Source organism: Myxocyprinus asiaticus, chromosome 4 (genome assembly GCF_019703515.2).
Source record: "Myxocyprinus asiaticus isolate MX2 ecotype Aquarium Trade chromosome 4, UBuf_Myxa_2, whole genome shotgun sequence".
In the NCBI taxonomy this organism is placed as follows: domain Eukaryota; kingdom Metazoa; phylum Chordata; class Actinopteri; order Cypriniformes; family Catostomidae; genus Myxocyprinus; species Myxocyprinus asiaticus.
In genome coordinates, this window is record NC_059347.1 from 6,943,139 (window position 1) to 6,957,275 (window position 14,137).

Here is a 14,137-nt window from a genome sequence, read left to right on the forward strand (position 1 = left end):
AATTAGCATATTTATAGCATATTTATATATTTATGACACTGCTTCATTCAAGCAGTTTCATTTTCAAAAACATGAAGCTGTATCTGGCTTACAGAAGGTCCAAACAGCCCTACATTTCCCACAGATGATGTTTTTTTAAGGAGTTTAAATAGCTTTTAATGTTTTTTGTTTTAGTTTTTTTTGGAGCAGCATACAAGCATTAACAAATAACACAACATAGAGAATATTTTTTGCACTCATTAAAAGTGTTTTTTTTTTTTTTTTTTCCATAAGATTTTAACAAACTTTCTCTCGCTTGACCTCTATACAAATACATGTTTCGCAAACATAATCTGGAAAACACATATGCTGACATAACTGAAAAGTTCACAGTACATACCCGAACATCACAACTTGTAATAAAGCAACAAAAGCAGTAATATTATCAATATTAATAATAATATTACATTTATTTATTTATTTTTTTTTTTGGTGCAACATTTTCAGAAAACATGAAAATTGCTCTAACAGTCATTCAATGATTGAAACATACCGGTTTACTTATTTTTTTTTTTTGCCCAGAACAAATTATATATTCACAATTCTAGAACAATGTACTCTGTTAATATTTATTTTACAGGATCCAAACTAATATGCGAAAAGCATTCTTTTTTCATATATATGAGACATTGAGAAGTCAAGCTTTGAACTGAAGTCCAAAGACTTTTACATATCGGTCATCGCCGCATTTTATGGTTAACCATCTACACTTCTATTTGAGCGTTCAATACAATGTTCTTTCAAAGCAACCCTGTGATCTTTAAAAAAAATTCTCCTAACAGTCAATCTGTGCAACAAATGCTACTGTTTAAACATTAGATGCTTCTTTAAAGTGACTGAAGATTTAGGTTTGTATGGGGTATGATGGTAAACACACAAGTGAAAACAAACCACACACACTTGTACAAAGTCTCTTGTGCACTGTTTGATTCAAGGCATGTACAGTATTGCAAGGAACTAAAGGAGAAAGGGTGAGTGCAGGACCCTAGAAAGTTTGATCGTCATTGCAGGACTCAGTCGAGTGGCCAAAGACCTCGCAGATGTCACAGTAAGGTCTTTCATCATTGGGACTGCCGTGGTAGGTGGTGTGCGGGGGGGAATCTAGCATCTGGTCTTGGGTGGGACAGTCTTCAGTGTCGTGTAGGTCAAAGCAGTCGCATATGTCACAGAAGAGACGGGGAGGGGGCTTCTTCTTAATTGTTGCCTCAACGTGACTGCATAGACAAGGCAAGAATCTTAGAAACTGGGTGACAAATGTATATGTTCGCAAATCATTTAAAAGTCATGAACTTGAATTTTAAAAACATGGAAGTAAAATTAACTCCATTTACTGTATGTTTCTGGTCTTACTGTGCACAATTCACTGGATTCTAATTTTTTTTCTATCTTTGTAAACTTTTATCTAAATATAACAACTTTCTCTGCCTCTGAAACGATTTTCCTTTTTGTCTGCTTCTATATATTAAGGTGTTAGAAGAAAGCTGATAACAGATTAATCGGCGGACAGTTCTTAAAATAAATATATTGAGAGGCGAATTCAATAAACAGTTGTGCCACTTTCGCGAGTGATATTGCAGCGCAATAACCTGCATCTTTTTCACTAACCACCCACAATCTAATTTAAAGGAATAGTTCGCCCAAAAAAATTCTCTCATCATTTACTCACCCTCATGCCATCCCAGATGTGTATGACTTTCTTTCTACTTTAGAATACAAATTATGATTTGAAGAAGAATTTCAGCTCTGTAGGTCCATACAATGCAAGTGAATGGGTGCCAAAATTTTGACACCAAAATTTGACACCTCCTTTTTATTTAAATTAGTGATTTATATAAATTGTGCTTTATTCACATTGCACTTTTATCACCAGATGAAAACAGGCGGTAAACTAAACTTTATATAAAAGAGATGCTTGTGTACATTGATCATGGCAGCAGTAATTAATTAATTAATGATAAAAAGATGTTGAAGAGCACTCATATATCCTGCTACATATCCAGATGTGCGATGTAGTCAAGCGCACTTTCTGCATGTTAGTGAGATGATTCAGGTGTCTGGATCCTAATTGTGGAGTGATGCTGTACAGTCACAGCAAAGTGTTCCAGATCGGGGTGTTCTGCTGTATCCTCCACTATATAGGCCTCAGAATCGGCATGCAACATTGAGGATTGCACGTGCAAATTGCATTCAGAACAGATTTAGCAAAAACAAGATGCTTTTATTGGGCGGAATTCATTCTTAGTGAATTTTTTTGTTGTTGCAGATTTTGCAGGGTTGCAGATCTGATTCATAGCATGGAATTTTTAACTTTAAAGGCACTTTAACTTTTAAATACACCAGGGACTCTTATTTTGAAATGTTTGCACCTAACTGCTTCCAGCTGCTCATTAAAACAAATAAGGGATATAAAATGTGCACTCCTACAATAATCTACGTTTTACTAATAAACACTTAAAAGTAAACACTGTCTGCTGAGTGACTCCAGCCAGGTCTCCTAAGAAACCAAATTGGCCCGGTTGCTAGGGAGGGTAGAGTCACATGGGGTAACCTCCTCGTGGCCGCTATAATGTGGTTCTCGCTCTCGGTGGGGCGCGTGGTAAATTGTGCGTGGACGTCAATCCGCGCATCTTATCACGTGGCTTGTTGAGCACGTTACCACGGAGATATTGCGCGTGTGGAGGCCCACGCTATTCTCCGCGGTAACGCGCTCAACAAGCCACTTGATAAGATGTGCGGATTGACGGTCTCAGACACGGAGGCAACTGAGATTCGTCCTCCGCCACCCGGATTGAGGCGTGTCACTACACCACCATGAGCACATTGGGAATTGGGCATTCCAAATTGGGGAGTAAAGGAGCGAAAGGAAAAAAAAGTAAACATTGTCATATTTCATCAATACTACATCATCATCAACAGTTGATCTTTAGTGATAGTTTGTCATACATTTCCGATGTGGCTTACTGATTACGAACTGCTCTGCAATATCTGGAAACACTCACAAGCCCCCGAGTGCTTGGAGAAAATACAACAGTGCCATGCTTTCACTTTGAAGGACGCAGCGCATGCATTTAATTAATTAAATTGTATTCGTTTGAAGTTTGATAATCATATTAGGTCATATCACGTATCCTGTCTTTCCGCTCCCAAATTTAAGACCTCTTTAAATAAAAATTAAGACTTTTGTTGTATCATTTAAGATATTTAAGAATTTTTTATGACCTTAAATTTTGGAAAACTGAATTTAAGACATTTTAAGGATCCGTGGGAACTCTGTAGATACAGCAAATCCCCACACGGTGTCAGTGATTGTTTGTATTTCACCTCCAGAGGCTGTGATTAAACTGTGGAAAAAACTATTGCAGAACAATTGTCATTGATTTTTTTGCTGATAAACTGGTCGACCTCTACTTTAACTACCACAAAGTTTGCAATCTGTAAATGATTGAATACTACAAAATCTTTGTTGTCCAAGTAAACTAACACAAAACCAGTTATGTTAGAAATGAAGAAAAATAATTTATGTAATTTAATAATAAATTAAATCAAGTCTAAATTCAATAATGAGGATAAAAATAAAAGAAAATCACCTGTTATGGCTGTCCATTTCACCAGAAGTTTTTGCATTGAGTGCTGCCTCTGCCATCTTCTCTAGTTTAGACTTCAATTCGTCATTCTTCCGCTGCAGATCCACAATAACCGAATTCAGAAATTCAACCTGCTCCAAAGACAGCAGTTAATCAACAAAAGATGTATTGATCACTTTAATGCAAGAAAATACATTTCATTTATCCACCAAAGGCCTTTCTGTTTACAAATGGACTGCAATTCTTGCCAAGCTTGCGATGGTAAAGCATTAGCATATATCATTACATCTTGATCATCCATTTCCAGTTTACTATACAAATCTGTACAATGATTCAAAAAGTATATGGAATATTGAAATTTAAATGCAAACTAAATTGTTCATTTAACTAAAAGAGTGAATCATTCTGTATGACCATTTCACCTTTTCCTTAATAATTTCTTAACACATAACTCTGTGTATATACAGTTGTGCTCAAAAGTTTGCATACCCTTGGAGATTTGGTAATATATGTACCATTTTTAAAGAAAACATGAGTGAGCAGGCAAAACACATTTCTTTTATTTCTTATGGGATTCATATTCAACTTTAGTTTATAACAGAATGGCACAATCATAAAACAAAACATGGCAACAAAGAAAAAAATGAAATGACCCCTGTTCAGAAGTCTGCATACCCTTAGTTCTTAATACTGTGTATTGCCCCCTTTAGCATCAATGACAGCATGCAGTCTTTTGTAATAGTTGTCTATGAGGCCCCAAATTCTTGCAGGTGGTATAGCTGCCCATTCGCCTTGGCAAAATGCCCCCAGGTCATGCAAAATCTTTGGTCGTCTTGCATGAACCGCACGTCTGAGATCTCCCCAGAGTGGCTCGATGATTTTAAGGTCAGGAGACTGTGATGGCCACTCCAGAACCTTCACCTTTTTCTGCTGTAACCACTGGAGGGTCAACTTGGCCTTGTGCTTAGGGTCATTGTTGTGCTGGAAAGTCCAAGAGCGTCCCAGGCGCAGCTTTCGTGCAGAAGAATGCAAATTGTCTGCCAGTATTTTCTGATAACATGCTGCATTCATCTTGCCATCAATTTTCACATGATTCCCCGTGCCTTTAGAGCTCAAACACCCCCAAAACATCAGTGAGCCACCACCATGCTTTACAGTGGGGATGGTATTCTTTTCACTATAGGCCTTGTTGACCCATCTCCAAACATAGCGCTTATGGTTGTGACCATAAAGCTCTATTTTGGTCTCGTCACTCCAAATTACAGTGTGCCAGAAGCCTTGAGGCGTGTCAAGGTCTTGTCGGGCATATTGTAACTGGGCTTTTTTGTGGCATTGGCGCAGTAAAGGCTTCTTTCTGGCAACTCGACCATGCAGCTCATTTTTGTTCAAGTATCATCGTATTGTGCTCCTTGAAACAACCACACCATCTTTTTCCAGAGCAGCCTGTATTTCTCCTGAGGTTACCTGTGGGTTTTTCTTTGTATCCCGAACAATTCTTCTGGCAGTTGTGGCTGAAATCTTTCTTGGTCTACCTGACCTTGGCTTGGAATCAAGAGATCCCCGAATTTTTCACTTCTTAATAAGTGATTGAACAGTACTGACTGGCATTTTCAAGGCTTTGGATATCTTTTTATATCCTTTTCCATCTTTATAAAGTTCCATTACCTTGTTTCGCAGGTCTTTTGACAGTTATTTTCTGCTCCCCATGGCTCAGTATCTAGCCTGCACTGAGAGCTAACAAACTCATTGACTATTTATACACAGACACTAATTGCAATTTAAAAAGCCACAGGTGTGGGAAATTAACCATTAATTGCCATTTAAACCTGTATGTGTCACCTTATGTGTCTGTAACAAGGCCAAACATTCAAGGGTATGTAAACTTTTGATCAGGGCCATTTGGGTGATTTCTGTTATCATTATGATTTAAAAAGGAGCCAAACAACTATGTGATAATAAATGGCTTCATACGATCACTATCCTTAAATAAAAGACATTTGGCATGATCAGTCATATTTTCAAAATCAATGCCAAAATTTCACAATTTCTGCCAGGGTATGCAAACTTTTGAGCACAACTGTATACTGTATACTTGCAATTTGTTTCCAGCCCAGTTTGTCCATCAAAGTTATTTTCAGTACTTTTTAGTTGTTCTAGGGATGATATATGGTGACCATTTTGGATAATTAATTGAACGGTATTAATAATCAGTCTATTATTAAAATAAATTGTAGAGATAGTAATAGATTATGAGAAAAATATAACCGCTCTGCACACATACCTGACGCTCAGCATTCTCCTTTGCTTCCCTCCACTGATTCAGAGCAGAATCATCTAATAAAGTGAACACAAAACACATACATGTAAACCGCTCAAATCAACTGAACCTATCAAGGATAAAAAGAAGAAAAAATTGTTTTAATGCATGAAGATTCTACTTGTAATACACAAGTATATGTTAGGTTTCTAAATGTAACAATAATTTGATAATTTAATGCATATCTTCTATACCTTTGTTGCGTATCAAATTGATTAGAAAGATTAGAATAATTTAGACAACATTAATAAGAGTGGCTTTTGCAGTTTGTTTCTCATCATGATCATTTAAATTAGTTGATTTGGAACAAACATCTTTAAATGGAAAATCTAAAGCCATGTATTTATTAAAATAGACTACAAGTTGAATTTAGATCCTAATTCTGACCAAAAGGCAACTGTAGAACTGCAGTCTGTCTGGAAGAGTTGAATGCAAATGCTAATGCTAATAAAATAAAATCTGGAGTTTTAATGAATTACTCGTTTGTTACTTCTGAAAGCCTGCTTTTGTCATGGAAAAGCACTTTGACAATACATTACATCCAAAATGTAAATCATTATTTAATAGGGCGAACACAGGCAATGTGCGACACTTAAGTGTAATCATTAATAATTATCGTTGTGTGTACATTCAATTACTAAAAGTTAGCATTGAGTTATTCCTAAACTAGTATGGGATTATGGGTTTTCTTAGTTCTGACATCATTTCAGGGGGCATGTGGACAAACCACATTTGGACAATAGTGGTGGGAAACACTATGGTACAATTTACAAAGTACAATGACTAAACCTTCTGAGGTGAATCATGTTAAGGTTATAAAATAGTGAAATGTGATAGATTGTGAGTCCAATATATTTTGGCACCCTTCATTCTTGCCAACAGTGTATTGGCAAACTGGGACTATGTATTATAGGTAAACTGGGACAGACATTTAAGTTATTTTAAAGGTAGCAAAGATCAAATGTCTTAACCATTCTAGGCTGAACTACAGGGTTAAGAATTGTACTTTTATATCCAGTATTTGCCCATCATTAAAGTACAATTCCTAAACCTAACCATATAGTCTAAAAACAATTAATTTATGTAAATTAGCTCTTAAAATAGCTTAAGTTCTATTGGTATGCTGTCCAATTAACTACAATAATAATAATAATAATAATAATAATAAACCATGTATTTCAAAATCCAAATGGCAGGGAAGAGAGACAGTAAAGGGAAAAGGAAGATTTGACCTTTTGCTAAGCCCTGCCTTGAAATTGTTTCTGACCAACCATATCTTAGCAACTGTTGCCCCGCCGTCATTTCTCTGACAAGCGTTTGCATTTTTACAATGAGAGCCTAAAGGAGTAATGTGTGTTTGAGTAGTTTTAAGAGGGATTTTATCGAAATTATCAAAAAAAATAAATGTATAACACATTGTTGCAGGGTCACTTGTAATAGTGACATGAGTTACCCAGAGAGGATACATGGGGTGTTTTTATTCTCTTTCTTTTTAAGAAATCTTTAAACAAATCTCACGAAGACCATGCTATGGATTAAACTGTGTCTGCCCTCATTCCTAAATGAACATGTATATCATCAGCGAGGACACCTACATTTTCTCCAAGTTAAATTAAAGCTAACAACTTAACATTCATTCATTTACATATTGTTTTAGGTCTTAGTAAAGGTGATAGTAAATAAAAGAGTTCACAGCATCAAAATGAGTGTTATGAGACATAAGCAGTTCTGTTCACTTACAGTACACTAATGTTATGAGGTTTGTAATCAATATCAAATGACACTTTTCTCTTTTCAAGTGACTGCGATAATTGTTTGCCTCAATTCCGATTCAGTCTCCACAGTTTTCAATCAAATTACTGTGTAATTTAACAAATTATATCAGATAAATACAGTTGAATTCAGAAGTTTACATAAACCTTAGCCAAATACATTTAAACTCAGTTTTTCACAATTCCTGACATTTAATCGTAGAAAACATTCCCTGTCTTAGGTCAGTTAGGATCACTTCTTTATTTTAAGAATGCCTAGAGTCTCTAATGAATAGTAGAGAGAATTATTTATTTCAGCTTTTATTTCTTTCATCACATTCCCAGTGGGTCAGAAGTTTACATACACTTTGTTAGTATTTGGTAGCATTGCCTTTAAATTGTTTATCTTGGGTCAAACGTTTTGGGTAGCCTTCCACAAGCTTCTCACAATAAATTGCTGGAATTTTGGCCCATTCCTCCAGACAGAACTGGTGTAACTGAGTCAGATTTGTAGGCCTCCGTGCTCGCACATGCTTTTTCAGTTTTGCCCACAAAATTGTCAATGGATTGAGGTCAGGGCTTTGTGATAGCCACTCCAATACCTTGACTTTGTTGTCCTTAAGCCATTTGCCACAACTTTAGAGGTATGCTTGGGGTTACTGTCCATTTGGAAGATCCATTTGCAACCAAGCTTTAACTTCCTGGCTGATGTCTTGAGATGTTGCTTCAATATATCCACATAATTTTCCTTCCTCATGATGCCATCTATTTTGTGAAGTGCACTAGTCCTTCCTGCAGCAAAGCACCCCCACAACATGATGCTGCCACCCCCATGCTTCACGGTTGCGATGGTGTTCTTCGGCTCACAAGCCTCACCCTTTTTCCTCCAAACATAATGATGGTCATTATGGCCAAACAGTTCAATTTTTGTTTCATTAGACTAGAGGACATTTCACCAAAAAGTAAGATCTTTGTCCTCATGTGCACTTGCAAACTGTAGTCTGGCTTTTTTATGGTGGTTTTGGAGCAGTGGCTTCTTCCTTGCTGAGCAGCCTTTCAGATTATGTTGATATAGGGATCGTTTTACTGTGGATATAGATACTAGTCTACCTGTTTCCTCCAGCATCTTCAAAAGGTTCTTTGCTGTTGTTCTGGGATTGATTTGCACTTTTCGCACCAAACTACACTAATCTCTAGGAGACAGAATGTGTCTCCTTCCTGAGTGGTATGATGGCTGCGTGGTCCCATGGTGTTTATACTTGCTTACTATTGTTTGTACAGATGAACGTAATATCTTCAGGTGTTTGAAAATTGCTCCCAAGGATGAACCAGACTTGTGGAGGTCCACAATTTTTTTCTGAGGTCTTGGCTGATGTCTTTTGATTTTCACATTATGTCAAACAAAGAGGCACTGAGTTTGAAGGTAGGCCTTAAAATACATCCAAAGTACACCTCCAATTCAGTACACCTTCTATCAGAAGCTAATTGGCTAATTGTCTAAAGGCTTGACATCATTTTCTTGAATTTTCCAAGCTGCTTAAAGGCACAGTTAACTTATTGTATGCAAACTCCTGACCCACTGGAACTGTGATATAGTCAATTAAATTGAAACAATCCGTATGTAAACAACAGTAGGAAAAATTACTTGTGTCATGCACAAAGTAGATATCCTAAACGACTTGCCAAAACTATAGTTTGCTAACATGAAATCTGTGGAGTGGTAAAAAAAAAGAGTTTTAATGAACCTAAGTGTATGTAAACTTCTGACTTCAACTGTATGCTTTACAATGTCACTTTTCATTCCAGCCCACATAATAATATTATCCATTCGGTTAATGAGAATATTTTGCCAAAAACCGCACCATTCACGGCAATCTCCCATTCATTCCAATGGGAAGTTCTGCAGAGCTTGTCAGAGTGAGCAACAGTGACCAAGGGGGGACGAGGCTTAGCGAAGGGTCAATTAAGCACAAGTAAGAAAGACAGGAAGTTATGTAAGTGCAATGAAGAGAGGGTAAGGGGGCCCATATATCGAATTCAAATCTTTTTGTAGACTAAATCCAAGCATAAAAGTGTTCTACCTTAATTGAAAGATTAATCTCAAATTGTAAACCTAATAAGATAAAGTTTTACTGTTAGTAAGCATTTAATTAATTACATTTCGAAATAACATTGATGTATTTAAAAGAACTAGGCCTCCCACTTTGACAAAACAGTGCCCCAGTTTGAAAATAACACTTGGAAGCTGCATATCCCCTTTTTTATCAGTATAGTGTAATAGAGATTCTAGCTTATCTAAAATGGTATTGTTCGAGGGGCTAAGCCATTTTAAACAAATTTTAAAACAACGACAATAACAAAAATGTCCACTTAACCCATATTCACCATATGTGTGTCCAACCTTTGTATTTTATTTTTCATAATTTTTAAAGAGACATGCTGGTTCAACAAAACTACCCATAAAGCCACGTGTAGAATACCTGAGGAAGTGTCTCCCTGGCTGCTGATTTGAGCATCTGCCAGACTCTTCTCTAGATGCTTCACTCGCTCCAGCAGCTGAGCTTTCTCACTCTCATGAGACTTCACAGAGGACTGCAGAATCTGTGCCATCTGCTCAAACCAGTCACATTTACACAAACAATATAAAATAGACAAACAAAAAAAGCAATAGAAAGACAATTTTACAGTGCATGGGTGTATTTCAAAGTTAAAATGTGCAATGTTCTCAGCACTACTGTCACCAAAAAGAACTACAATATATATATATATATATATATATATATATATATATATATATATATTATATATATATATATATATATATATATATATATATATATATATATATATTTATTCTAAGCAGGTTGGCTAGTCAGGCCACTCAAACAAACAGAGCAATGCCACAAAGCCACAGTGTTTATGCTTCTCAGGGAAGTCATCCAACAATTGGTTCACTTAGTTATTAAAATTATACTAATTAATGAATAAATCACTATAAATTGCATAATATTTGCCAAGAAAGGCCCCCAACTACAGATAATGCCATATACACTCACACAGCACTTTATTAGGAACACTATGATCCTAATAAAGTGCCCAACTTCTGGTCTTCTGCTGTTGTGGTCCATCCACCTCAAGGTTTGACATGTTGTGCATTCTGAGATGCTATTCTGCTCACTACAATTGTACACAGGGTTTATCGGAGTAACCGTAGCCTTTCTGAACCAGTCTGGCCAGTCTCCGTTGACCTCTTTCATCAAGGCGTTTCCATCCACAGAACTGCCGCTCACAGGATGGTTTTTTGTTTTTCGCACCATTCTGAGTAAAGTCTAGAGACTGTTCTGGAAAATCCCAGAAGATCAGCAGTTACAGAAATACTCAAACCAGCCCGTCTGGCACTAAAAATCATGCCACGGTCAAAATCACTTAGATCAAAATTGTCCCCATTTTGATGGTTGATGTGAATATTTACTGAAGCTCCTGACCTGTATCTGCATGATTTTATACATTGCACTGCTGCCACACGATTGGCTGATTAGATAATCACATGAATAAGGTGTACAGGTGTTCCTAATAAAGTGCTCGGTGAGTGTATAACAATTAAAATAATTATAAACATAATATATTAATTATTCTATTTTAAATTAATTATACATATGTTATAATTCAAATAATTCAAATACATTACATTATTGTGGCTTTAGTAGTCAACATATTGTTTGTATTACTTCCATATCATTGAGTCTATCAAAGGCCTACAGTCTACAAGACTTGAGTATACTTTGTTCTGCAATCCAGATGGGAATCGCACCCGGTTGATCACATTGCCTTCCAAAGTATACTCTTTTGACCGCAGATGAATACGAACGCATTCGACGCATGCACAATACGACTGCTTTGTGATACTCTTTTAGTTGTCAATGACAGGCGCAAGACAAAATTTGCAGCACGCATACTGTGTGTAGAGCGATCAGCAACACGGACATTGGCCTTTTCAGGATGCATTCTGTGGTAGTTTTGTTGGTTAATGTACACGAGTCAGACAGAGGCTTCTAGAACGTTCACGCTGGTTGCATCTCACTAGTTTTAAGCATCTCGAACCATAGACACCACTTTTAAAGCTCACAGTGTCGATTAAAAAGCAGTTTGAAACTTTGAAAAACACATCTTGAGACACCTCCACTGTTACGTGTCGCTGAGTGATGATTAAATGCAGCCAGTGCCAGCCAGATATCACTACAGTCTATTACGATGGACTTCAAAGGATGAACTGATACCAACTCCAACCATAAGACATGGGATACTTCATATGCCACTGCCTGAACCTTGGAATTATGAAAGACCTCACCGAAATGACCTGCTGGTTGAACTGCAATACGCCTCACTGATCTCTGCCTGCATTACCTTGGTCTAATGATGGACTACACTCTTAAAATGGAATACATAGACTATCAATTAATTGCCAACAAAAGCCTTCACCAGCCAACTAACAAAGAAATATGCATCTATGTGAACTTCTGCAGTTAATCCAGGATGAACTTCAAAGACATTAGTCATTAATCTTACAGTTCATACAAAATCTTTGTTTAAACACTGGCCCTTAACACTTACTTAGTTTACTCATTTTAAACCATGACTTGCACTGCACACAAATAACTAATATTGGCATTATATTCATGATGGTTAGCCAGAGGGGAACTGGCCCCCACAGTGAGCCTGGTTTCTCCCAAGGTTATTTTTCTCCATCAACCAACATCTTAAGGAGTTTTGTGTTCCTTATCAGTCGCCTTTGGCTTGCTCACTGGGGTTCTAAACACAATTATTATTTAACTATTTATTTTTATACACAATCATATTTAATCAAACTACACAATTATGACTCCAAGACTTAATAGATATTACAGTTTCATTTTCTGTTAATGCATGATTTTCTGTAAAGCTGCTTTGAAAAAATGCATGTTGTGAAAAGTGCAATTAAAAATAAAAATGACGACCTGTTGTTCTGCTGTATTCTGTTGACTGGTATACTAAAACAATTACACACTTTACCATTAAGAAAAATGTTAGGATCTTTTGCAGCTGTTTACTGCAGTTTGCACATAAACATACCTCATTTCTCAGAGAGTCTAATTCTTTGTCCTTTTGTGACATCAAGGCACTCTGTGTTTGGAGAGATTGCTGAAGTGCTTCTTTCTCCTTTTCTGTTTCACTTGTTAAAGTGCTCTCTCTGTGCACAGAGACACAGTATCAGGGCCAAACCAACAAACAAATTGAGAAGGATGTGTCTACCCCATTATTCATAATGTAATTTAAGTCAATCATAACATGTTTTTCAATGACAGACTCTTAACTTCCGGTCCCTTTCAATCTTAAATATCTGGTTCCATCCTTGTATTGTTTGACATAAATATTCTGCATTCCCTCATGAGTGTGTAGGGTCAGCACATCTAAAGTTGAAACAATTAAGCAAGACTGTCTATTCATGGCATCATCATAAATACTTTAAATTATCTGTACTTTCTTACCTCATTTTCATCTCCTTCAAATGACTGAGTTTGTCACACTCCTTTTTGAGCTGCATTAGAATTAAAGAGAATTTAAAACATTCATTGGACTTTTTTTTTCCCAACATTATGTAAGGCTTAATAATCGCAGACTACGTACATAAAATAAAAACTGAAACTGTGAAACTTCAAATTCAAATATGACCCCTGAACAACATGAATAAAATAAAAAAGAGCACTATATTTCATCCAGTTAAACATTAAATGCATTTTTTTTAAGATGTTTACTGCAGTTTGGCAAATCTTGGGCATATAAACTAGAATTCAAGGGTAGTATTAAAGAACTAATCTTGATATCAAATATTCAATTTCTACAAAAACCAAGCCGGTGCTAATCTGGCCCCGTTCTGAGCATTTCCAACAAAAGAGGTGGTTCTGGGATGGAAAATTGGCTCTGCACCGATAATGTTGTTGGTGATTACAAAGTAATTAGTTAATGCAATCTAATTACCTTTCCATCAAACAGTAGTGCAACGCATGACATTTTACATTTTTGCAATCAGATTACAGTTAGACCCCGTTTACAGCTGGTATTAAAATGCCTTTTGGGCGATCCGATCACGTGGTCAGCACTAAATACAAGTCTAAACGGGGTTTAAAATGTTTTGTGATTGGATCACAAAAACCACATTCGAATGAATGAAAATGTCTACGAAAAAGTATTTTCGAAAGCCACTTAAAAGTAATTAGTAATGTGATTACTTTTTTATAGAAGGCACTGTAATTTGTAGTAGATTCAGCAACTTACCTTACAATATATCTTGTCACCACAAGCTTTTGAAACAAAACTAGATTTCGCCCAATATAATAATTGAAACGGTCTAGTCAGGAAGCGGCTGATGTGGCATGTTGCAATGAGCCTTTACTTGATGGAGGCCCCAT

At 36.5% G+C, this 14,137-nt stretch overlaps 1 protein-coding gene across 2 annotated transcripts in view; it reads right to left on the reverse strand.

Annotated features, from left to right (window-relative positions):
* Positions 1-416: 416 nt before the first annotated feature.
* LOC127435450 (CAP-Gly domain-containing linker protein 1-like) overlaps positions 417-14,137 on the reverse strand; it is a 96,927-nt gene continuing 83,206 nt past the window's right edge. For both annotated transcript variants that reach the window (XM_051688963.1, XM_051688972.1), the window contains 6 exons: positions 13,217-13,266; positions 12,801-12,918; positions 10,172-10,301; positions 5,905-5,957; positions 3,627-3,754; positions 417-1,253 (listed from right to left, as the gene is read on the reverse strand). In XM_051688963.1, the coding sequence (XP_051544923.1) occupies positions 1,025-1,253; positions 3,627-3,754; positions 5,905-5,957; positions 10,172-10,301; positions 12,801-12,918; positions 13,217-13,266 (708 nt within the window). In that variant the 3' untranslated portion in view covers positions 417-1,024. The remainder of the gene's footprint in view (positions 1,254-3,626; positions 3,755-5,904; positions 5,958-10,171; positions 10,302-12,800; positions 12,919-13,216; positions 13,267-14,137) is intronic.